At 42.3% G+C, this 25931-nt stretch overlaps 2 protein-coding genes across 4 annotated transcripts in view; one reads left to right on the top strand and one right to left on the bottom strand.

The window, feature by feature from the left end:
- The first annotated feature begins 369 nt into the window (after positions 1-369).
- Positions 370-21022, top strand: gsna (gelsolin a). 2 transcript variants are annotated; one of them, XM_011482010.2, is made up of 17 exons: positions 370-625; positions 10588-10788; positions 12916-13070; positions 13158-13319; positions 13428-13577; positions 13653-13742; positions 15083-15215; positions 15293-15597; positions 15727-15860; positions 15952-16042; positions 16207-16242; positions 17797-17967; positions 18045-18219; positions 19271-19392; positions 19499-19576; positions 19654-19714; positions 20335-21022. In XM_011482010.2, exons 1-17 carry the CDS (start codon positions 385-387, stop codon positions 20502-20504), a joined length of 2475 nt encoding a protein of 824 aa, XP_011480312.2. In that variant the 5' UTR covers positions 370-384; the 3' UTR covers positions 20505-21022. The 2 variants fall into 2 exon arrangements, with proteins under 2 accessions (XP_011480312.2, XP_004075070.3); XM_004075022.3 differs by lacking the exon at positions 16207-16242.
- Positions 21023-21068: 46 nt separating this feature from the next.
- Positions 21069-25931, bottom strand: part of LOC101167971 (stomatin) — a 267426-nt gene continuing 262563 nt past the window's right edge. For both annotated transcript variants that reach the window (XM_078955879.1, XM_004075023.5), the window contains 2 exons: positions 24315-24449; positions 21069-23232 (listed from right to left, as the gene is read on the bottom strand). In XM_078955879.1, the coding sequence (XP_078812005.1) occupies positions 23044-23232; positions 24315-24449 (324 nt within the window). In that variant the 3' untranslated portion in view covers positions 21069-23043. The remainder of the gene's footprint in view (positions 23233-24314; positions 24450-25931) is intronic.

The raw sequence follows: 25931 nt of genomic DNA, 5'->3' as shown, positions 1-25931 counted from the left end.
AAAATGCAACAAAAACATGTTAGAAACATTAAAAAACAGGATTTTTATTGCAGTGGGTCTTTTAGGGAGAATGTGTAAACAGAGAGCTCTCGCCACAGGGGAGGGGAAGGAGGGGAGGGGTTGTCAAAGTCCCGCCCACAACTGAGAGACAAATTGACTAATGAACTCCTGCCGCTCTGCAGAAACTATGTCCAAGAAAACAACACAGGTTTTGGCTAACAATGGCTCAATCATGACTAAAAGACCTCTGGGAACGTTTTTACAACTGATCAAAATGTGATCAGAGTGAGAATTTAAGATTGAAAAAACAAACTCGACATGAAACCATCTTCTGCAGGTTAGATGCATCCACAGAAATTAATGTTGCAAATCTGCATTTCTTTCATGCAGAGACTGCAGAAAGTGCTGCTATGTGGAGATTGCAGCGTCGGCCGCCCCCTCCCTGTGCAGGCGGTGCTGCTCCAGGTCGGGAAGGGAGTGTCCCGGACGCACGGCCCCCCCAGCCACACTGCGGCTCTTCTCTCCACCGAGTTGACGCCTCTCCGGTCCCGCTGCAGCTCGGAAGCCTTAGCGCTCAGGTCCAGACCCGTCCACCCAGCTGTCCCACCACCACCTCCACCTCCAGGTAGGCTGGGGGGTCCGTTACTCGGCTCCGTCCGTCCGTGTGCTGCGATTGAATCTCGGCTAACGGCTCATCCAGAAGCCGCTAGTCTATTCCGGAGCTGCGGATCCGGGCCTGACTCACACAACCGGGTCCCGAGAGAGATCTTTGGACCTCTGTGTTTTCTGAAATGGTTTAAACCGCGATTTCGTATGTTTTCGTGTGACGTAGCCTCTGTGGAAATCCTGACGTGACGTCAGATGTGGATCTTCTTCAAACGTTTTTTTTTAACGTAAAGCTGCATTCGCAGATGACTGCAGCTCTCTGTGGAGATCAGCTCCTCACAGACGTCATGTGTGGTTGTCATGGAGACTGTTTTGAGGACGTTCAGTCATAACATCCTTTAGGTTGTTTACTGCAGCTTTCATCAGATGAAGTGTCAGATTATCCCCATAATGCATAGACTGCATGCATTGTCTGTTGGCATGAACTCACCACAGATCCCAGACTCTTCAAACCAGATCCTTCTTTATATTCATCCTCCCTTTAATTGATTTCACAGCCAATGCAGGAAAAAAACAAAGTATTTTGTTCACCTCAAACATTTTTCTGTTTACCAAACAGTGACCAATGAGTGGCGTGTTGACCCCTCACCCTTTAAAACCTTTTCCATGACGCTTTTCATGGAAAAAACTTATTGAGGGTTTTGAGTTTTCAGTTTGCGCTCTGATTTGATTTAGAAATTAGTGAGTCAGATGATTTAGTTCAACAAGGACAAGCCGATGCATAAAAAAAGAATCTGTCCATATTTGGAGACACAGCAACAGCACTTTTTAAAATAGCAGTTTATGTAGAATAAATGAGTAATTACCATTGACTGTAAATGAGAACTGGAGGAAGTGAGTGTGATGTCAATCATAGAAATTGACTTACTTCCAGCGATAATAAAATGTCAATTCAGTCTCCATTTTTATGCGATTCATATGCCACCATGTTGGATTTAGACAACATCACTGAGCAGTGATTGGTCCGAGTCGGTCTAAGTCATAATTTCTATGGCAACTGCTCTCAATCAGGCAACCAATCAGGAGTGAGCTTGTTGGATGGCCACACCCCTACCACTTAAAAACATGCTACACGAAATCTTTCTGGGGGCGTGCGGGCACCACCCACGTTTATTGAGGTGGCGGATTGGCCAGTTCATAACTTGAATATCTTGCAATAAACAAAAAAGTAGGTCTATGGGAATTTGGGTTCCTGAACTGAAGTAAATTCAAAATCCAGAATTTATTAATCATAATTTTGTTTAGGGAATTAGAAGAACAGTTTAAACCTGTCTGAACTAGATAAATAGTATTTGCTAAATCTTGAGTGACCTGTAATGAACCGTGTTCTTGGAAAGCTAAATTCAGTTAAACTTGCCACACCCAGGGCTGCTCCTTCCCTCACCTGTTTACCTGTCTGACAGCGTAAAGCACACAATATGATTCTTGAAAGCAGACATTATTGTGGTCTTCTAATGAAAGTCAAAAACTTCTGTCAAGAAGTTACAAATCCATTCACAAAGGGGTCCAGGGGTCCATAGTTTTGAAAACCTGCAACAGTGGTGCACCATAAGTATCCTCAGAAGATCCACCCAGACGGTCATAAAAGTACCAGAAGGACATGTGAAGATAATAGGTAATAATACAAAAAAAGGAAATTTTCCACAGAAATCCCAGACATGCACGCTCTGAGTTTGGGTCACAGTTCAGCAGGATTACTCTCCATATTGTCTGTTACATCCACAGCAAACTTTTGTTCAGAGCAGCTGGTTTTGGCAAGGTGTGCTAAAGCTATTATTGCTGCAAAGCATTGCTTTCGGTTTGAGGCACAGCTAAATCATCTTCTCATGATTGACATTTTTAGTTTTTATTTGAATCCTGTTCTATCCCTGTGGGTTTAAACTGTATTTTAATTCTCAGGAAGCAATCGAAACTTTTTGACACTAAAGTTATGATCTTATGGGTGTCCCTTCAGACAACCACAAATCTAAACCATGAAGAACTGCTTTATTTTAATGACTTTCTAAAGAGCCACTCCAACAAAAGTCATGTTTTTGATGCTTTAACATGTATTCTCATGATGGAGAACAATTATAAAGAAAACTAAGCTTAAAATTGCATTTTTGAGTATTTGTTTATTGAAATTGTGAATGAGGAGCAGACAAAAAATATTTGTGATCTAGAAAATATGCTGAGTGGGCCACAAGCTCCGTGCTCCGCTCCATTCTGATGCATCCGCTTTTCGACGTCAAGACACATGTTCGTCTTCCTCATCCTCATCCCAGCTGGCATCTGGCTCAAAACTGTTTGGCTGGATAGCTCCAATGTTGCTCATAATTTTTGTTGCACTTGTAATGTTAGGTTTGGGCTGTACGCTAGCAGGAGCGCATGTAAACAGAGAACTCTCAGCAATGGTGAAGGGAAGGAGGGCGGGTTTGCCCTACACCAACGGTCCCACCCACAAAACAGAGTCTGATTTCTAATAAACTACTTATCTCTTTCTGTTCCAGAAAAAAACAACACAAAAATATTACATAATCATAATGAAAGATCACTGGGGAAAGTTTTTAAAAGGTGATCGGAGTGGGAGTTTAAAAGAATCAAAACCACTGATGCTTTGCAGTGAAGCTTGGAACTTTTACAGTTGACTGGATCATTGTCTGTGTTTCGTCAGCTGTGGAAATCTAAAGCCACACCCTAGGATTTAGATGGCTTTTACCCAGGACAGGGGAGAACTTCAAATTCCATTTACTATTTTTAGTGTCTGAGCAAGATTCTTTATTAATTTAAGCAATGGCTTGTTTTTCCTCGAGTTTTCAGATACATACTTTCTGAATTAACCGTCTCCTTAGATATCTATTCATCAGTAACTCTGTTTGCAAAGCCGTGCAGTTTGCTGCTCCTTCTTCTAGTTGTCAGGGAGGCTGTTAAATAGTCTGTGCAGACGTCGGATGTTTCCTGGCCCAGCAGCCCACCAGAGGCCAAGAGTGGCATGCATGGAGAAAATGACTCATCAGAAAGTTGCTGTCTTCCTCAAAAAGGGATGTTCTTCTAAAAATGAGTGTGGGTGGTAAGAACGAGAAGATCTCTGCAGACGGTAGTTCAGGTTTGCTTTGGAAAGCTGAGGCGTTACAGTTGTTACACAGCAGATCACGTTTGGGTTTGGGCCTCAAGTGAAGCTAACAAAACAGAGCAACTGGTAAAAGTGGGGGAGGGGGCCGCATATCTGAGGCTGGAATGGCACCCTCACTTTGTTTGTTTGGAATGGAAGGGGTGGCAGGTGTGCCCACTGATGGAGGGAGCCCAAAGACCACCATTGGCTGTGCAGAGCAAGGGAGGGAGCAGACGGCAGCCTCCATCTGCTTTCCCAGCATGTCTGTGAATAAGCAGTAACCAATCATCATGTGACATGTTCTATTTACGCCCGCTGCTGCATGAATGTTGAGTCAGAGTCAGAGCCCCCCCCCCACCTGAGTCACTTTAACCATCTCTGACAGCCCAGGATGTGGTTTATGCCTAAGACAGTCTGCTGTCATTTTTTTTACTTCCTTTTGTTTAAAATGCATAATTGCATTCAAACATACTCTGTTCTCTCTCTGTGTTAACTTAAAGAAAAGATAAGAAAATGACAGTCACAAATGGTTTAGAGCCTGTTGATTATAAACCAGAGAGACACTTACATCACACTGTCTGGATTACTTTTAACAGATGATACTGATAACTTTTGTTTTGCATTTTGTGTTAGTGGTGCTTCTTTAGTTTTTTCCCCTTTCAAGATGTCTAAAAGCTAACTGTTAGGCATCTTTTTAGCAAAATAGCTTTCTTGAAGTTTGTATAAGACTGTGCTGCCTACTAAAAAGGCAAAGTTATGCTAAAATAGTATCTTCATTTGCATAAGAGCGTGTTCTGAGTACACTCTTCTGTACTGGTAATGATACATTTTTAATATGTTACCAAAATGCAGAAATAATAAATTGTGGTTTATCAAGGTTTATTGTATGTTGAGTGATAATGGTTATGGTAGGCTGGTCAGGGAACAGGAAGTCAGTTGTTTGATGATGAATAAAAGCAAAGCAAACACTGCATCACATTAAAGTAGTTGAGCTTTGAAATGAAACAGACATGTTTTACTAGACAACAACTACTTTGCACTGACAGAAAGAAAGCTGTTATATTTTAGCAAAGCAAAATAAAAATCTGACTGTTTTGTATTATATATTATGTTAGGGTTGAAATCTATTGCGATATAGTCTCACAATAAGCATTTTGCTTATCATGCCTTGAGCACAATCTATCCATCAATCTATCTTCCATTCTGTCTTATCGTGTGTAGTCCATTGGCCCTGCAGCTCGCGTGACTAGTGGGTGGTAGTCAGTAACAGAAGCTTCTGATACCTTCAGTTTCAACGCAGCTTCAAACTGGATACCCCATAGTCAAAACCACTGACTGTATATGAGAACTGGACAGAGTGAGTGTGACATTATCCATAGAAAATGCCACACTTAAAAGCTCCAACCAAATGTCGCCTCTGCTGGAGTTTGTATTTTGTTTTTGAAGAGTTTACTTAGAAAAAAAATGTCGCCCTTTTTTTCGGTATGGACATCGCCGTGTTCAAACCAGAATTTATCAGTAAGCAGTGATTGGTCAGTTAGTTTGAGTCATTATTTTTATGGTAATCACTCTTGTCAATCAGGAGTGAGCTTATTAAAGGGCCACGCCCTTACCACTTGAAAGCAGGCTCTGGAAAATTTGGCAATTAACTTTTTTTTAGACGTGAGACCACAATACTTTTATTACAAGATGCTTTTTGTGGCGCATCAATAGATTAATCTATGCTAGGAGGAATGACATATTTTCTGGTCATCAAATAATTTAGCAATTTGTTTGACAGAATTTCTGAACCTAGTTGTATTTGTTTCCAATTTTGGACAAATTTTCATGTTGGGTTTAGGCTAAAACGGACTAATGCTGGGCTAAGTAGCTAACCATAGAAACAAGCTAGGATGTTTCTACTTAAATAATTATTTTAGAGCTCGAAAAAAAACTTCTCTGTACTGGTAATAATATGTTTAATTTGTTACCACAATGCAGAAATAACAATTTATACTTAATCAAGGTTTATTGTGGGTTCAGTGAACATGGTTATTGTGGGCTAATCAGCGAACAGGAAGTCTCTGTTGTTTGATGATAAATAGAAGTAAAACGGACTCTGGATCACATTAATGTAGTTGAGTTTAGAAATGAAACAGACAAATTTTAACAGACAACAACTTCTTTGCACTTACAGTTGAAAAGAAAATGTCTATTTTGTGTTATACTCTAGGTTTGAAATCCAATATGTTGATGTAGTCACATGTTAAATTTTTTTAGAGCTTTGTCATTGGAAAACTATTGTTTTGACTCAACCTAACTCTTAAGTATATTTCATAATTCTAAAAACAATTCTAAGGGCCTTGTTGCCCTTAAAGTTTACACCCCTGCAGCTGGTGACTCCAAATTATCATCTTAACAGGTACACAGTGAGATTTGAACCGTGTAGGACTACTTTGCATTTGACATTTTTTAGCTCAACCACCTTAAGGTGCACCTACAAACTTTGTTAAACCAATTTTCTGTCCCAGTTTTGTCTTTTTCCATTAGCATTCACAGAACTAACATGCTCCATGGTGTGCAGACGGTTTGTCCTCTTACCAGTCCTTGTTAACTTTATTATTTGTGTAGATACTCAACCTTTAACCATTTATACTTAAAAGATATTGGTCACCGTAGAGGCTTGTAAGATCATTACAGTATACAGATGCTTGTGGATGATCACAGGTCTTAACAGGAACTGATCTGGTGCTTTTCCTGATTTTATATTATGACTTGTGTCCAGACAGGAACTTTGGAAAACCTATACAATACAACTTGTCTGTGATTATTTAATCCATGTGAAGAACTGAAAAAAGTATATATAATTGCACCAATATTTAAAGCTTCTCAATTCATTTGTGTTCATGCATTACATTAACTTTCAATACAGCACTAAATCTGTTTATTTGTTACTAAATGATCATTACACATAATAGAAGGCCTTGTTTGCATTTTGGATGCTTCTTCAAAATAGAAAACAAGTTTGATGGTTGTCAGAACTTGCTCTGTGAAAGTATTTTGCTTATCATGCCTTGAGCATAATCCATCCTGTGCAGTTCATTGGCCCGGCAGCTCACCTGGCTAGTGGGTGCTGGTAACAGACAGTTACAGAAGCTTCTGATACCTTCAGTTTCAACGCAGCTTCAAGCTATAAGTAAAAGTGTCTAAGTCAAAACCATTGACTGTACCGGTATTTGAGATCTGGACAGAATGAGTGTGACATTATCCGTAGCAAATGGCTTACTTCCAGCTCCAACCAAATGAAGTCAATTCAGTTGCTTTTTTTTTTTTTTGGCGGTACAGACATCACCGTGTTGGAACCAGAAATCATCAGTGAGCAGTAATTGGTCTGAGTCATCATTTCTATGCTAACCACTTTTACCATTCAGAAGTGGGCTTGTTGAAAGGCCACACCCCTACCACTTGAAAGCAGGCTCTGGATAATCTGTCAACAAAATCTTTTGAACGTTGCAAACTTTTACTGAGACATCTGATTGGACAGTTTATAACTTGAATAAATTGTGATGAAGAAAACTGTAAAAAAAGAGGATTATCAAGGACATGTTTAAAAAGGTAGTGGATCAAGAATGGGAATTCTGACAAATGGAATGAGTGAGTTATAGCTGTTTTTTTCTCAATAGAAGCCAAAGGGATTTTGGCTTTTTGGTACCTGACTTCCTGTTTGGAATGCTGGTGGGGAGGGGACACTCAGTCCAGTTTTTTTATATGGTCAATGGTCAAAACAATGGTTGCGTTTACTTGTGCAGACTATAATTACATTTCCTGACTGCATGGTAGAGTAGTGGTTAGCACTCTTGCCTCACAGCAACAAGGCCCCTGGTTCAAGTCTCTCGGCTAGGGGAGTTAAACCAGAATACCAATGGGGGGCCTTTCTGTGTGGAGTTTGCATGTTCTCCCTGTGCATGCATGGGTTTTCTCTGGGGACCCTGACTTCCTGCCACAGTCCAGAAACATGCTTCATAGATTAATTGGTTGCTCTTAATTGTCCCTAGGTGTGAAGGTTAGTGTGCATGGGCGTGGGATTTGTGGCCCTGCGACAGACTGGCAACCTGTCCAGGATGTCCCCTGCCTTTGCCTCCAAGTGGCTGAGATAGACTCCAGCAGCCCCGTGACCCCGAAAGGGACAAAACGGGTTTAGAAGATGTTTCTTTTTATGTCATAGCAACCTTTTTGTTGTGGTATCAGGGAAACATGGTCTAAAAACAGATTCCTGCTGCAGAAATCATTTGACAAACCTAATTTTCTAAAGAAAAGGGCAGCTGGATAAAAGTTGCAGTACTGTAAATGGGTTACAGGTGTTTAACTAACCTGCTTTCTGAGGGAAACCGGACTACTTGACCACTTATCTGTTTAGATATACAATACATATACTTGCATATTAAAAACCTGGTTTTCACAGCTCCACTGTATTACATATTACACTTCTGATCTTTTGTCAATGCATTAAAAAGCAGCCAATGTTTATTTTCCCTATTCAGCTGATATAACACCATTGGAGTTGAAGACCAACTCCAATGGAAATGGTATCTTTTGTGTTTTTAACATTTTCTTGTTGCACTTTATAAAATAGTATAAGATTAAAACTGTGTTTTTGAGTACTGTATTTCTTTTTTCAAATTATTGTGAATCAGGACAGACAAAAAATGTAATTTCTACGTGACTGAAATGGGAGGGCTAAAGTATCTCTGCTCCGCTCCTTTCTAATGCGTCCACTTAAAAAAAAATAAATCCATGTACGTCTTTCTTTTCCTCGTCTGAGCTGGCATCTGGCTCAAAACTGTACGGCTGAATGGCTTCAATATTGATCGCTATTTTTGTTGCACCGCTAATGTTAGGTCGGGGGTGTGAGGGACTGAAGACTAGTGGGAGAAAGTGTAAACAAAGGGAAGATGGGATGTCAGCATAGGCTTAATTCTGCACCAACGTTCGCACCCAAAACTCTGAGGCCAGTTTCTGATGAACTATTGCTGCTCTGCTCATGATGATGTTCTAAACGACACCGATTTTCTTTTGCCTGAAAACTGCATAATCATAATTAAAAGACCACTGGAAAGGCTTTGAAAAAAGATCAAAAGATGATTGGAGTGAGACTTCAAGGAATAAGGTTACTCTTGTGTATGTACACGTGTTAGCTGGTTTCTCTGGAAAATAGATTACTTAAGTGCATGTAAAAACACACTCATTGGGGTTAAAGGGGTGGCTTTGGTGCAGAGGAAACCAAATTGACTGAGCTCATGTGCCTAAGTGTCCTTGGGCAAGACAGTCAACTCCACATTGTTCTTGGTGGTTATAGGTTGGCGCCAGTGTTCTGCAGCACTGCCGCCATATGTGTGTGAATGGGTGTGTGTACAGGACTGGGACTGTAAAGTGCTTTGGGCCTTCTAAAAGGTAAAGCACTAAATACATATACACCATTTAACATTTAAAGAGTAAATGAGCATTTTGTCGCTGAATCTTCTGGTCTTAACATGAGACGCTGGTGTTCGTTTTCCCAAAAGGAGAGCACACAGAGAAAAGACATCCCAACGCTGTTCGCATCTTTCCTTTTCCAGAGTGAGGAACAGACTCCTGCCGTGTTTGTGGGTCGACACAGGCCGAGAAAGAATGGCCGCCTCTCGTTGAAGCGGGGATGTTAGTCATGCAAACTGGAGGGCAGCCGCTCCAAGAAGCCTTCCTGTGGAAAACCCAAACTGTTCATGTTTTGAACTGCATGACCTCCAGTTTAACTAGCTAATAATAAGTCTTCAGAGCTCAGTCTCAAAGAGTTTTCCATGTTTGAAGGCCTTTTCAACCCGCGTGTAAGCAAACACAATTTAAACCATTGTTGAAAGAAAAACATTGTTTACAGACTCTGTTTACCGTCCAAACTCACAGTTAATGTGGTTTGTGTGGGCAGGATTCTATATGCAAAAGCAGAGGAGGAAAAAATAAATATTTAGGAAAAAATTTCTGGAACAAATAGTTATAACTTACCTGTTTGCTGTGCCCTCCATGAAAAGTGGAGTGAACAATAACGCTGACTCTGTGCCGCAAATCCTCATTATGCATCCGTATAACCCGTCCTTAGAAGATAAACATCTCCAACATGTCAGCATCAGCTGACGTCCCACTTTTGTTGCTCGTTATAGAATTACAGTCTCCTCAGACACATGACAAAAAAGATAAATCAGATAAATCTGAGGCTCTTAAGGTGGTGATTCACAGACACCTACTTGAAGCCCCTTGACTTGGCGCCAGCTGTCTTCCTTGCTGTCAGATATGGTTGAAGGGTGTTGTGGTTCATACATTTATCAGGGCGTTTGTTATACAGGTTAATAATTAGCAAAATTTCTTGGAATTTCGTGGAAGACAGACAACAGCATAAAGCTTACATTAGTATTTCTAGTTGACTGTAGGTTTAATGCCTAAAAGTCCCAAACTAACTCACCATCACCATGGTCTTTTGTCCTTTGCCATTAAAGACAAGGATTTAGCCAAATGACAAAATGCAGAAACATCTGTTTGAAATCTTTTTATATTTATTTGCATGTTTTATCTGCCAACACAGGATTTCCTTGTGCTGCCCTACAGGGGAAATGCCCTTTGCATAGGGAATTGGTGAATCACTCTCATGTATTAATATCTAACTTCCACCCAAAGGTTTATCATTGTATCCATGACAACAGATGACTACTGAGAGGAGTGGCTTTGCTTTTCATGCCAAACAGTTCCGCAAATATTACATCCCGGTCTCACTTTCTCGCTGCTCTTCCACCCATGTGCTGCTCAGCTCTGTGACTTCTCCACAGGCAGGATGGCAGCACAGCACCCAGAGTTTGAGCGGGCCGGTAAGAACCCAGGCCTCCAGGTGTGGCGGGTGGAGAAATTCAACCTGGTGCCCGTTCCAGAGAACCTGTACGGTGGATTTTACACCGGAGATGCCTATCTGGTTCTTAACACCATCAAACAGCGCTCTGGCCAGCTGCAGTACGACCTCCACTTCTGGCTGGGTGAGTTCAGTGAGACACAGAGAAGTGCATTCTGGGATAAATGTTTTGCATTTTTGTTTGTTGGAACAAACTTTTTGACTTGCAAAGCAGCTCTGGAACCGTTTCCTTATGAACTGCATCTATGAGACAAACAACAGGAAAGACTTATGAACTATGAGATGAAATATATGAGTGCTGAGGACAAGCCTTAACCCTTGTGCTGTCTTAGATGACCCCACCCTTACATTCACATGTTATTCCTACCATGACAAAGGTGGATAAAGGTGGAAAGGATTTCATGTAATCCAGTGAAACCAGTGAAGATCACAAATCATTGAAGAAAAAAGATTCAGCGCACTGTCTTGTGGGGTCTAGATGACCCAACTCCCAATGTTAAAGTGCCTAGGATAGGACAAGCTTTAAGTAGACTTGCCGGAGGTCTTACAAAAAGAAAAAACACCAAAACGTTTTAGGTCACATCTACAAAGCCTCAGGTCATAGGGTAAAAACCCAGTGCACTCAGTCGGTCATGGCTTCATCTTCATCTTTCATTTATCAACATGCAGATGGTATAATGCCTATTTTCCAAGAATTCATTTAGTGACAAATAGTTTTTCATTAATTTTAAATTCATTATTTCTTCTGAAACCAAACATCTGAGCTGTGTTCACTAAGCTGCACAGCAAGCAGGCTCCTGGTTTTCCTGGTGTCAGTGACTTTGATGGTTCTGTCCAAGCCCGGTGTCACCTGGTCTGAGTCCAAGTCCTGCAGTGAAGTGCTGATCAACTCGAATTGGGATCTATCAGTGAAGCATTGTGCAGATAAGCTGTTCACGCAAAAAAGGTTCACACAGCAAAAGCAGAAGTCAGTCAACTGTCATCATTCAATTCTTTAGAAGTGTCCATACAGTCGACTCTAGATTGACTTAAAACTGCACTTTTCAAAGGTTTAAATGTTTTACACATGGAAAGAGGTGTTGGAACAACACAGTCTGTAGTTAAATTTCAACACAAAAGTGTGACTTTTATCACAGTAGTGTTTAGTGTCAACAATAAACACAACCAGGGATTTTCTTACCGGTCTGAATAAAGTTTAAATAATTTTAACACTATAAAAAGGGTTATATCTAATCCCACAGAATAATGCTTGACAGTTGATTTAAAATTAAAATGCTACTATAAGTTATAAATTAATAAACACATAACATCAGCCTCATAAAACCACGCAAAAATGGTAAAATAAGGTGTTCTTAAATATGCTTACATAGCGCTTTGCCACCTGCTCTAAGCCCAAGGTGCTATACAGTCTCGGTCCCATTCACCCACACACACTCACATTCTCACACAGATGGCGCCAACCTGTGACCACCAGGAGCAACATGGAGTTCAGTGTCTTGCTCTAGGATTCTGACATATGGGCAGGCAGGGCAGGAGGTTAGCTGCTTTACCTCTGCACCACGGCTGCATCCAAAACTTGGAGCTTGACCTGAAGTGTAGTGGTAACTGTATTTTTGGACTTTGAGCCACATAGATAGTTTCTTAAGCAATGTTTTCTGGGATTGTTTGCGATGCTAAATGCAATGCTAGCAATAGAAGCTATATTATCTTTTTTTTAAATTTTTTGTAACAAGTGAGGTGAAGCGGTTACTAAGTCATTGAAGGCGAGTAAAAAGGTTTTGCTTTGGGATGGTGAGGGCAGGAGCGGGTATAGAGGAGGCCGCAAGCAGGGGTGGGTAGAACCTCCAACACCGCCCGCGGCTTTAATTGTCTTTATTCCTGAACAAAAATACCCACTTCATCATTATTTGTGAGGGGATAGATGAATCTCTGATGCACCTTCAATAGCTAAGCTATGAACTTCTAATAGTTTTTCAATTCTGTTGTAGTTTGTCTTTAGCATGCTATCTAACATAGTTCGATTTAAATCGACTAGTGTTGATTTGATTCTAAGCTCTTACCACACAACACCAACAAGAAAATTCTAATTCTTACATGTATCAAATCAAACATTTAAATGGTGGTCAGCAAGGACATGGTTCAGATCCTTTCAGGTGGTGGATTTGTTGTTGAACATTTTCATTTATTTAATTTATTTAACCTTTATTATCAGATTTAAAAAAAAAACATGCTGCTTCCTGTCACCTTTCAGGTGACTCCTGCTCTCAGGATGAGAGCGGCTCGGCGGCCATCTTTACCGTCCAGATGGACGACTTCCTGGGGGGGAAACCCATCCAGTACCGCGAGGTGCAAGGACACGAATCCAAGACTTTCCTGGGCTACTTCAAGTCAGGAATCAAATACATGGTGACACGATTCATTCTGAACCAAAGGAGAGGATTCCTACTTTTAAACATTTGAACTCAAAGGTAAAATGAACCGTCTGTGTTCCAGCAAGGAGGCGTGGCATCTGGGTTCAAGCACGTGGTCACCAACGAGGTGTCGGTGCAGCGATTGCTCCAGATCAAAGGTCGTCGTGTTGTCAGGGCAACAGAGGTGGCCGTCGGCTGGGACAGCTTTAACCAAGACGACTGCTTCATCTTGGACCTGGGAGATGTGAGTTCAATTCCCCTTCGTTCAGTGTGTTTTGCAGCAGGGAGTGTGGCTGATGCATCAAATAGGAAAAGAGCAACACTGATTGTTTGTCGGATGTTCTCTCCTCAGGAGATTTATCAGTGGTGCGGCTCGCAAAGCAACCGCTTCGAAAAGCTGAAGGCAACTCAGGTTGCCAAGGACATCCGTGACAACGAGCGCAGCGGGAGGGCCCGCGTGTACGTCTGTGATGAGGGGATGGAGAGGGAGCAGATGCTGAAGGTGACAACACAAAAACAAACCTTTGCAAACTGAGGACTGGGATCGTTTTGTTCCAATTGAGGCTTATGTTTGCAGGTTTTGGGACCCAAACCAGACCTGCCCGCTGGTGCCTCCGATGACATCCATGCTGATGTTTCCAACAGGAAGAGCGCCAAACTGTACAAGGTGAGAACGTAACGCTCTTTATCAAGAACTCTAATGCGACTTTCACTCGGGGCTTGGAACCCCGCATTCGAGCGACCACTTCCAGAGAAAAGTCTGTGTAAACGCGTGAATCTGCACATTTCAGACCATGTTCAAAACTCTTTCGTTCGCAATGCAAGTTCTTACGGTCGTTTGCTTGCTACATACAAAATGTGCAGTTGAGCAAGCGATGCAAGTTAAAGCAGTTGAACTTCTTCCTGTACCAGTCCCCAGCCTGGATAAAATACAGGGTTGTGTCAGGAAGGGCATCTCTACCAAACCACCCATGCAAATCAGTAACTGTGCGAAACTTCAAAATTCTAGAAATGTCAAAAAATAACAATTTCTTTATGACACGGTTTCTATTACACCATAATTACACGAATAAACACAAACCAACTCAAGCAACAAGTCATCCAAAAACATGGTGATGGATGTGAACAATACTTTCATTTACAGCAGATATGTTTACATTTAGTGCTCATCATCATCTATCAAAGGAGACGTTGGCGTCTTGTAAAGGCCATGGAGCGGCGAGCCCCTTACACGTGGGAGCGGCTACGGATTTCCGTTAGGCAAAGTTATTGTCTAAATCTAATTTGCGCTATTTCATACTCAATGGAAACGCAGGCAGTGAAAACTGATTTCCTGTGCCGATTCCTGAAGGGATATGCCAAAAAGTGGACAACAGATTTTTACCAGCGCTAGCGTGGCGAGCTCGCAAAAGTGGTGTTCCTTTCTTACTTGCTCATTTTACCGGAATATCGTGAAAATATAACAAACGAATTCCTGGCTCAAGCTGAACGAAACGAGATATCATAGGATATGAACCCATCAGGAATGTGGGCGTGGCTAACAAAAAACCACGTTGCCAAGGAAAACCAAGAATTTACTTTTGCCGATTCTTTTAAAAATGACATAGACCTATTCGTCACCCCCAGGAAACCAAAAAATAAAATCGTTGCCATGGAGATAAAACCAACAAAAAGCTGCCATTTTGAAAAAGAATGTGCAGCTCTGATCCGGGTGGCTGGGAAAGAAGGGGGAGAATATGGACTGTGTAGCACAGCTACTTTTTTTTGTATTTGGTTTAGTTAAGAATATTTTAAAATATAAATCAATGCTTTTGTTCATTTTGTTCATTCAGGCATTTATAGAGAAGGCATTTATAGAGAAGTGAACTAATGTAAATCCAGGCTGTGACACACAGTATTTTTATGGAAAAGTTATTTATGTTTTTGTAAGGGTAAAATATGAAATCATAAAGCTCACTGTTAAATTGTTGTAAATCACAAGTGAAATCCAGCTGTTCCCTGCTGCAGGTGTCCAATGCCAGTGGAGGCATGACCATCGCCCTGGTGGCAGCAGAGAACCCGTTTGCCCAGAGTGCCCTGGAGTCCGGAGACTGCTTCATCCTGGATTACGGCTCAGATGGGAAAATCTTCGTCTGGAAGGGTAAGTTCAAGGTGGTTCAGGCTAGCAGCAAACCCCCAAGGAACTGAAAAAAAAGTACTTTACTCTCCATCTTTCAGGCAAAGATGCCAACATGGACGAGCGGAAGGCGGCACTGAAGGCTGCAGATGAGTTCATCAAAAAGATGGGTTACCCCAAGCACACTCAGGTCCAGATCCTGCCGGAGTCCGGAGAGACGCCTCTCTTTAAGCAGTTCTTCAAAAACTGGCGGGACAAAGACCAGACGGAGGGCATGGGTGTGGCCTACATCGCCAACAGCATCGCCAAGATCGAGAAAGTGGCTTTCGATGCTGCCACCCTTCATGAGTCCCCCGGCATGGCAGCCCAGCACGGCATGGTGGATGACGGCAGCGGGGACAAACAGGTGTGAGAACCTCAGGCCTTTTATTCTAATCTGAGGACAGAAAACGCTGTTGGTGGGGAGAAAGGGAGGGGCTGGTTAACCTATTATATTTGACACCCAACATGGATCTCTTCCTGTCCTTTTCAATAGATCTGGCGGGTTGAGGGATCTGACAAAGCTCCGGTGGATCCGTCCACGTATGGACAGTTCTACGGCGGAGACAGCTACATCATCCTGTACAACTACAGGCATGGAGGGCGTCAGGGACACATCATCTACCTGTGGTGAGACAGCCTTTAGGAATTCAGACTGCAATGAGCCTCTTATTGTTTGTTTCTTTAAACAGAAAAATTACAAAAACTCTGTGAACTGCAGGCAGGGCATGGACTCCAGTCAGGACGAGAAAGGCGCCTGTGCCATCCTCGGCGCACAGCTGGACGAAGAGCTGGGCGGCGGTCCCGTGCAGGTGGGTGTAATCTGCTTGCCCTGCTCATTTTCTCATCTGGTTTAATCATTTGTGGTGTCCGGGCTCGCTCAGCTCCGCCCCACTTCAGTCGCCTTACATCCTGTCCCTCTCTTTATCCTCCCCCTCATGGTTTCCTCGCTGCTGCTGCTTCCTCCCTCCTCCAGTTTTCTCAGGTGGTTGGTGCTCCTATAACCACTCAGGTATTCTCCTTCAGTCCTGTCCAGGCTTACTGAGGGACTCCTATGACTTGTGCAGAGCTGCAGAGAAATGCACAAAGCTGTTCCTGCTGCTTTTTTAACCATCACAAATGACTCGGCTCCGTCAAACAGGGCATTCCTGGCTGATGTTAACAGGACACTTCCTGCTTCTCTGATACAGAATTCTGTACTCTCGACATCAAATGAGGTCTGAGCCACAATGACACCATGATGTAAAACATGAAGCAAGCTCTGCAGTTATGAGAGTCTTTCATACTAAGTTCTCCTCTTGCATGTGCGGCTTCCGTGTTCTTGTCACATCCATTAACATGTCTGCATGCTTGAGTCCATCAACTCATGTAGAGACTTTAACAACTCTCACATTAAGACCCACTACAATAAAAACAGTGTTTTTGGTATTTTTAACATGTTCTTGTGGCCTCTTTCTGATGATGGTGGACATTTTTGAATATAATGAATCTCAAAATGAAGACGTTCATGGATCTATTCGTCTAGTCATCATCTTTTTCAAACAGCATTTTTTCATCTGGAAGTTGAATAAAGAAATACTCAGAAATGCAATTTAAGCCTGATATATGTCCTCTATCATGATAGAAATCCCGAAGAAACATGTTAAAAACACCAAAAACTTCATTTAAGGTGGTCTTTACGTTCCAGTTTAACATCTTTCCTACACGTCACACGAGTTCTTACAGTAAGAACCATTTGATTTCACATTGTTAGACCAAAGCACTGTCACAGCCAGTGTGAGCTATAGCAGCGTATCATTGTATACTTAAATGTGCAATTATTAGATTGATGTTGTTTTTTATTACAAACACTGCTTTTCATCTGTCAAGACAAGATATCTATGTACCGGTGGATTTTAATACTCCCACTTAGATTCCATCAGGGTAGTGGGTAAAAACTGAGAAAATTAAACTGTTGACTGCTAATGATAACTGGAATGTCCAACATAATGAACAGAAATCCAGCAGAATTTTGCTTGGAATTGATTAGTCATATAAAAATACCCCAATAATCAAAATCTCATTTTCATTTAGGGGAGTAAATTGTGTCAACAAACTATCTGTTGTTTTTCCTTTTAGTTTGCGCAGAAGTGCAACGTTTAGGATTTCAGACTAAAACCGAGTTCAGCATAACTTACATTTTCTGTAGCGATCGAAAAAAGTTGCATAGCCCTCTGCTGCCACCGTGTGTCGGAAAAGTAGATTGCAGTTGAAACATGTGTTTTTGGTGTATTTAACATGTTCTTGTACCATTTTTCTGATGATGGAGGATATATATTAAGAAAATTATGCTTGAAACTGCATTTCTGAGTATTTTTTATTCAAATTGTTGGGAATCAGGAGCAGCCAAAAATATTTGAAACAATCCTATTTGTTACGTAGAAAACAAGGATTTTGGCTTAAAACGGTATAATCATACTTAAAAGACCACTGGGAAGGCTTTTAAAATAGATCCAGAGGGATGCATTTTATACCCATTTGATGGCGCCACGCTGGATTATCCACAACATCAGTGTTTGTGCTTCAGGTGAGAGTGATCCAGGGAAAGGAGCCTGCTCACTTGATGAGTCTGTTTGGAGGAAAGCCCATGGTGGTGTACAAAGGAGGAACCTCCAGGGAAGGAGGTCAGTCCGCCCCTGCAGAGACCCGGCTCTTCCAGGTGCGCTCCAACTCTACAGGCCACACCAGAGCTGTGGAGGTAAGAGAAGGTCTCCTTTACATATTTGGGTCCACATCTGCTGTTGAATCACCGGAACCTTTTCTGCCGTCATGCAGCTTGATGCAGCAGCGTCCAACCTGAACTCCAACGACGCTTTTCTCCTTGTTACACCTAACGGCACCTCCTTGTGGATGGGAGCAGGCGCCAGCGAAGCGGAGAAGCAGGGAGCGCAGCAGCTGTGTGACATTCTGGGCGTGTCAGCCTCAGAGCTGTCAGAAGGAGGCGAGACAGGTGGGTGGACAGCTGTTTATCAAATGTGTTTGTCCTTTATGAATCTAAAATCAAATTCAACCAATCACTACCGCTCATCTGCACAACTGTATGCAGTTTGGAGAGGATAGCAGCTTATGTGGTTGTATAAGCCGTGGCAGACTTAGCAGTTTGGGGGCAACAGGTGAAGAGTGACATGTGACCCAGCAGTTGTATTAAATCCTTACCAATGAGGTAAAACGTCCATGAAATGACTTCTTCAGTGGTCCACTTTTAGACAGCTTCACTGCCAAGAATCTAAATAATAAGAATTTATAGAGTGAAATCCCATTTACATGTTAAAGAATTGTATCTTATTCTAGTGTTTGACTAATTATCAGCAAGGACAGATTATTCAGCCAAAATGTGTTATTTTGAAGTATATTGGGCTCTACCTTTATTTTATCTGACGGGCCGTTATTGAACTGGTTATTGTGGCTCCAACATTGACTGGTGAGGGAGGGGTCCCATCTGTGTGTGATTGTCCTGTATTTTTCTGTTTTTAATAATTTTCATTTTTTATGATTATTTTATCTGCTTTTATGTGAAGCGCTTTGTGTTTTTAACTGAAATGAAAGGCGCTATGTAAATAAATAACGTTTGAGTTTGATTGTATAGAAATGATGCAACCTGAATGCTTATGCAGCTATGGCTGTTAGTCATTTTTACCTTGTTAATGTAAGTGTTTGTTAAAAAAATGAACAAAAAGAATTTGTTCTATTTTTTATAGTTAGATTTTGTGTTTAAACTAATTAATTGATATTTATTGTTATCTGTCATATTTTCTCTTTTAAAGAAAAGATACGTGTAAAAAAAGAGCACCAACGGCTTCATTAATGAAGTAAAAGGGGCAAAAATAATAAGTTTCTTTTTTTTTTGTTTCTCTCTCATTGACACAAAAAAGGTTTTTGTATCGTTTTGTTTTTTAATTGTTTTGTGGAAATAAATAAATAAAATGAATTAATAAATTAATAAGCTTGAATCTTCTTTTGGAAGATTTAAATATGAACTTTCCTTGACTTTGTTTTTCCAGCTCAGTTCTGGGGGGCTCTGGGTGGAAAGGCAGATTACCGCACGTCCACCAGGCTTAAAGACAAGATGGACGCCCATCCACCTCGACTCTTCGCCTGCTCCAATAAGACGGGAAACTTCGTCGTGAGTCTTCATTTGATCTGAACGAGTCTTTCAGTTGGAAAATACCACAAAGGATCCATTAGGAGTGTGTCATAAATGCGATGCTCAATCCTTCTCCTCTCGTCAGATCGAAGAGGTTCCTGGGGAGTTGACCCAGGACGATCTCGCCACCGATGATGTCATGATCCTAGACACCTGGGATCAGGTAAAGAACATTCCTGGGAGGGCGGGGATATTTCCGACCTCAGAGCAGAACCGAGTGAACGCTTCTTTCCTCTGCAGGTGTTTGTCTGGATCGGGAATGAAGCTCAGGAGGAGGAGAAGACTGAAGCCATGGCATCCGGTAAGAAAACAGGAAGAGGAGCACCAGGTTGTCTTGTTGCTCTTTTAGGCGGATATGGGCCTTCTGCCAGGCATGCAGGTGGCCAGCAGGAAACATCAAGCTTAATGAGCCCGTAGAGAAAAAATATCCATGCACATTTTTCTACGGGCATGCTGCAGGTGTCAGGTTGTATCAAACACTTAAACAACACATATGGATGGGTAAGTTAGGGTGAGACACAGATTTGTTTGTTTTTCAACCCTCCAAATTCTGCTCAAAGAGCGGGATAGTTCTGTTCAAGTGCAGCCTGACTGTTAGAATTTAAGAAATTAGACAGTCAGTGTAGTTTGGTGAGACATTTTACAGGCACTTATGGACCACCTGCACACAGCATGCATGCAGCCTTTACACGTGATCAGTAAAGAGTTGTTGCCTGCGCCTTACTAAGGACCAGAGTGCGTTGTTAGGGGGAGCATACGACAGCATCATCTGTACGTCACACGTCATGATGCACAATGCTCCATTTTCATGACGTCCCTTAAAGACCCACTCCATTGAAAATAGTGTGTTTAACGTCTTCTTGCGTGACCTTCAGTCACAACAGCCTGTGATGTCATGGTTATGCTCCTCCTCTTCCTCAGCGGTTCGTTACGTCGAAACCGACCCAGCCAACAGAGACCCCAGAACGCCCATCGTCAAAATCAAGCAGGGTTTCGAGCCGCCCACCTTCACCGGCTGGTTCCTGGGTTGGGACCACGATTATTGGGCCAGCGACCCTCTGGAGCGCGCCATGGCGGAACTGGCCCTGTGATCGGCCCCCGCCACCGCTCAGCCTCTTATCTTTGCTTTTGATCTACTGCTCTGCACTGTGATTTCAGACCTTGAAGACATCGATCCACCATTTGAAACACAAATTACAATTTTTAGTTGCTTGCTGCAATAGTGCCTTCACAGCCACAAACAGGGCTTTGACTAACATTAGTGTTTGAAGTGTTTCTTATTCAACTTCTTTATTTTATATATTTTGTAAAGTCTGCGCAAACTTGCAGCAAGATAATTTTTAAAAAATAATGCACTATTACTAAAGTCGCTGCCAAGAATCTGTGGCTCACAAGGCATGTCCTTCAGGGTACAGACAGCCTTCCTTCTAGAGGCTTTTTTAAGTCTAAGAAAGCTTTAAGACTTGAAACATCACTTATTACTCACATATTTATTTTGCCCCACAACTCTACTTAGAAGGTTTTTCTATTCTGCTGTTACTTTTTCCTCAGAGGATGATGCTATGCTGCTTTAAAAACCTGTTCTTTCAATAAAAATACACAAAACGGCTTTCTTTTCTGTGATTGAAGAAAAAAAATACAAGACGGGATCAAAACACATTAAGGTATCCACTTTATTTGAGGTCTTTCAACATTTATAAATAAGTACGAGGTGGTGTTAGGACAAAGTCGAGAGTACAAAACCATACTGTTAGCTGCAAAAGCAAACTAGCATTAGCCCTGAAAACATTTAGATAGTGCTTTGCTCTAAGCTGCTGCCGCTCATGCCACCGACAGTTTTAACAGTCAACATGTAACAAAAAGGAAGTGACATCATCAACGGAACATTGGCGAACCGTTGTTGAGGAAACACAGACTTGGCATCAGCAGAACAAAAAGTGCAGGTTTCACAATGACTTTTTTTGTTGCCAAGGTTTTATTTAAAAAAAAAAAGTAGTGTTTAATTCACAAATACTGCATTTTGTAACATAAAATACCAGAAAAGTTGGGTCCGCTACTGATCTACAGCAAACTACTATAATTGTCAAATGGCTACACTGTAGTAAAGCTATGAACTCCAACACTACTAACACTCTGTTTTAACAAAGATTACTACAAATGGAGTATATATTAGTATCATATATATGTTACTGCTTTATATTTGGCTTGTTACTCAGAAATAGCAAATAATTAAAAAACCTGGTAAAATTTTAAAAAGAATGAATTTTTGAAGATCCAATCTAAGGACAATTGTGTTTTTAACATGCTTAGAGGAAATTAGGCTCAAAAATGGGTTTCTGAATATTTTTTTTCCAAATTGTTGTGAACCAGGAACAGATTAGAAAAAGCTTCTAGTCGTGTCCAAACTACAATCAGGAGCCCTCAAGCTTCCTGCTCTGCTCCATTCTGATTCATCCACATGTAGACAAATAGATCCATATTCGTCTTCATTTTCCTCGTCTGAGCTGGAATCAATCAATCATCAATCAAACTTTACGGTGGACAGCTCAGATATTGCTCACTACTTTTGTGGCACCGGTAATGTTAGGTTGAGGTCGCGAGGGGCCGTAAGCTAGCAGGAGAAAGTGTAAACAAAGGGTTGATGGGATATCTGCGCAGGCTTACTTATGTCCAACAAAACTACACCGTTTTTTTTATTTTGGCTAAAAACGGCATAATCATCATCAAAAGACCACTGCGTGGATCAAAAGCTGATCGGAGCGGGACTTTCTTCTGAGTAAAGATGCAAAGATGGCAGAAAGTTAAGGCTTTTGGCTGTCAACCTCTGAGGCCCCTGAAAGGGGATGAAACAAAAGGCACGACCAGACCGATATTCACCTCTGCTGCTGCTTGGAGGGAACTCGGAATGCGTCACGTGATTGAGGTGTTGAGAGGTCATACAAACTGTTGACTGAAGCTAGAATTTGATCGTAAACGAGTAGAAAGCTGACTAAAGCCGGCGTCTCAAAAGGTCGTTCACTGCTGCATCGTCCTGATGCCCAAATTTACGAAGCAGTCCTTGAAACCAGCATTTATTTGGAAGGAGCAACGAGTCAGCAGCTTATGGACACTAAGGAAGAACTAAAAAAAGCTGGATTTCAGTCAAAAACACAAAAAACAGTGAAAATAATGCATCCAGTGAAGTTTCAGGGATTCCTGATAAGATATCTGCAGCAGAGTGAAATAAAAGAATCTGTTTGCAGCACTATGATCCCAGCTGTGTGACATTAGGAAATCTCACATACACAGAGATAGGTAAAAGATGTGTGTGCATGGGAGTGTGTGTGTGACTGCATGCGGGCCACTCATCCAGCAGCCACTTTAGTTTGAAAATACTTTGAAAACTGAAGGATAAATGAGAGCCTTGCTAATTTCTGGTTCTGTAAAACAAGTGTGTGATGCTTCATGGCTGCTCCAGCTGAAGAGAGCGGCAGGAAGCGGCGCCGCTCGTAAAAAGAACAGGAAGCGGCCAGATTCTGCGCCATTGACACAAATTGTTTCGGTAAACCGGCCTGCTGTGAACGCACCGGTGGTGCTAAGTGGCAGATGTTGGGTGAGTGTGTGAACAAGGTGGAGGTTTCTGCAGGATCCTCAGTTCTTGATGAATCCTTGCATCATCTCCAGCGGCAGAGGGAAGATGATGGTAGAGTTCTTCTCTGCTGCGATGGTGTTGAGCGTCTGCAGGTAGCGCAGCTGCAGGGCTGAGGGGGACTCTGCGATCACCAGGGAGGCCTCCTTCAGCGCCCGTGATGCGTTCATCTCCCCCTCTGCTGCGATCACCTGAGAACAGGAACAAAGACGGCCTTGAACTCACACAGCAAAGGAAGAGAAGCTCACAGCAAGTGTCAGATCTACTTTATCTCCATAGTTCCATCTATGCTGCTACCTTCAGGTTGATTTATGTGTTTCATATTTGGTATGAAGTATTCACTGGATTAAACAAGTAAAATATGACTTGTCCAAAGAAAACTGGGCTTTACAAATACTCCAAAAGTCAAGTCCGATAATGAGTGTCTTTGTTGGACAAACAGGGTCAGAGGATTCCTGTCTGCGCAGTTTCTGCTTCCCGACCCAACCTGGACCCTCACTTAGAGGGTCAGAAACTGTTCTGCTGAGTGAGGCTCATCGCTCTCATCGCCCTCGGCAACGTGCCTTCAAGCGTTCAGTGCCAATGAAGAGTCTAAGTAAATGTGTGGTACGGGCTTCTCGTGTTCGCACGAAGCCAGGCAGGTTTCTACGACTTTTTCTGGTTTCAACGCTTGCCGGTTGAAAGCTCGTTGAAAGTTAAAAGAAGTGGAACTTTGACCAATCAGGGACTTGCATCAGGTAGTCGTGTATGGAAGGCGTCCCGTTGAATTCACAGGAGTAGCAAATGAATAATTGCTGTTTGTGTCAGGTCATAAATTACGTAACACAAAGTCTTTTATTTATCGGAATAGAGCTGTGAAAGAAAAAAGCCTGGAGCACGGGGCCCAAAAGATTTGGAGGTGGACGTTTGCTAGCAAACATTTAAAAACTAGGAAGACGCCCCTCCCTGCTTGTCCAGTGTGAACACGAGGGGTTAAACGCACGTTCAAGAATGCAGATCACATGCCTGGTGTGAACGTATCATGACAAAAAAACTCTCCATACTTTTGTCACTGAAACCAGTGCCTTTGTCCCTGAGGAGGAAACTGTCTGCAGACGGGTTTAGAAACATCTGTTTCCTTTTGAAATAAATAAAAACCGGTACAGAAATGTGCAGGTGAGTGCCAGTTATACTGAATGTCTGTGTTAGTTTGAATGAAAATAGAGCAGTCCTTTTAAATGAAGGACATATCTGGGGGTCTTCGGCATAAAGTGGGCGTGGACGGCTGTCTGACCTTGGCTCTGGCCTCACGGGTGGCTTCAGCCTCGGCCGCCATCGCCCTCTGGAGCTGAAGGGGAAGCTTCACGTCTTTGATCTCCACCCGCTCCACCTTAATCCCCCAGGCATCCGTGGCATCGTCCAGAGAAGACTGCGGGGACAAAACACACCGTCTGGACCTGCTGCTCCACATTCAGCAAAAAAGTGGGATAAAAGGAAAACACGCGTGACTGTGCAGCAACGTGGAAGAAAACCCGAGAAATGCAAACACTTGGAACAAAATGAGGCAAAACTCCCACAAATAGATCACACAGTGAACAACTGTTGTTGACGTTTAGAACAGAAGCTGTTGAATCCCTTATTTTATGTATGAAACACATGGAATTCCTGCTTTATTCCTGTAGGCTTTTATAAATTATAACCTGTAAGCTTTGTTGTTGCCTCCCAGAGCAGGCAGGAAGTTTGGAGATTTGGAACATACTAGGCCTGCACAATATACCGCAAATTTATCGTTATCGCAATATCCAGCTCTGCAATATGCATATCGCAAAAGACGGCAAATATCGCAATAAATCGCAAACCCAAAATGTGTTAAAACAATCTTCTAGCAGCTTGAAGCATTTAACGAATCAAATAAATCCCTTTATGCTTTGACCAATCAGATGGACGCCTTCCCTTTGTTGACCAATCAGATGGAGGCCTATTATGTTAACCCTGGTCCTGAAGAGTCTCAACCCTGCCTGTTTTCCAGCTCTCCTTAACCAGCTTGCTGTTGATTGGCTGACTCAAGTGATTTCACATCCTGATTGACTGAACACACCTGATTTTGGTTATCATTATCGAGCAGTCTAGGGAGAATTGGAAAACAGACAGGGTTGAGGCTCTTGAGGACCAGGGTTAGCCACCCTGACGTTTGTCCCCCATGTCGATGAGGGTCATTTGGAGGATAATTTTTAAACTGTTGCAATGAAATGGGAATGATGTTTTTGTTTATTTTTCTATTTGTTTATTTACCGCAAATTTATCGTTATCGCAATATTGATCACTAATATCGCATATCGCAAGTTTTCCTCATATCGTGCAGCCCTAGAACATACCAAACCGTGTGAATGTGGCAGACGTTTGCGTGTATCGGTCCAATTCCTGTTTATGCGTGAGGAGGGGCGTGTGCCCGTCACGGCTGTGTGTGTGAGCATTGCTCAGAGATCTGCGTATACATCTGTCTGCGCACGCCGGATCACATTTCCCACCAACATTTGCTATTTTTGCCTCGGCTGACTCTGACCAAACACAGGACACGGGTGTGGTTTTGAAGCAACGCGCCGCTTCGCTAGTCCTACTTTAAGTCCAATTCACGCTCACACGGTTAACGCAAAGAGGGAGGGTTTTCCCCTCCAAATGAAGGGACGTGTGTCATCTGCCGCTCTGAACGCTGACACTGACCTGGCCTGTTCTGCATCTCCACGGGGACCCAGCTCTGTGTAAAAATAGACGATGACCTTCTAACCTCGTCTTCTCTCTTTCTGAAAGAATCCGTGTAAACACACCTGTGACAGTTCTGCTTTGACGTGCCACTTAAAAACTTGAAATAGAATAAGTTTCTATAATCGGCACATTTCCCCCCCATCGTTAT

Source organism: Oryzias latipes, chromosome 12, assembly GCF_053564925.1.
Source record: "Oryzias latipes strain Hd-rR chromosome 12, Olatipes_Hd-rR_3.1".
In the NCBI taxonomy this organism is placed as follows: domain Eukaryota; kingdom Metazoa; phylum Chordata; class Actinopteri; order Beloniformes; family Adrianichthyidae; genus Oryzias; species Oryzias latipes.
This window is presented reverse-complemented; position numbering and strand designations above follow the sequence as displayed.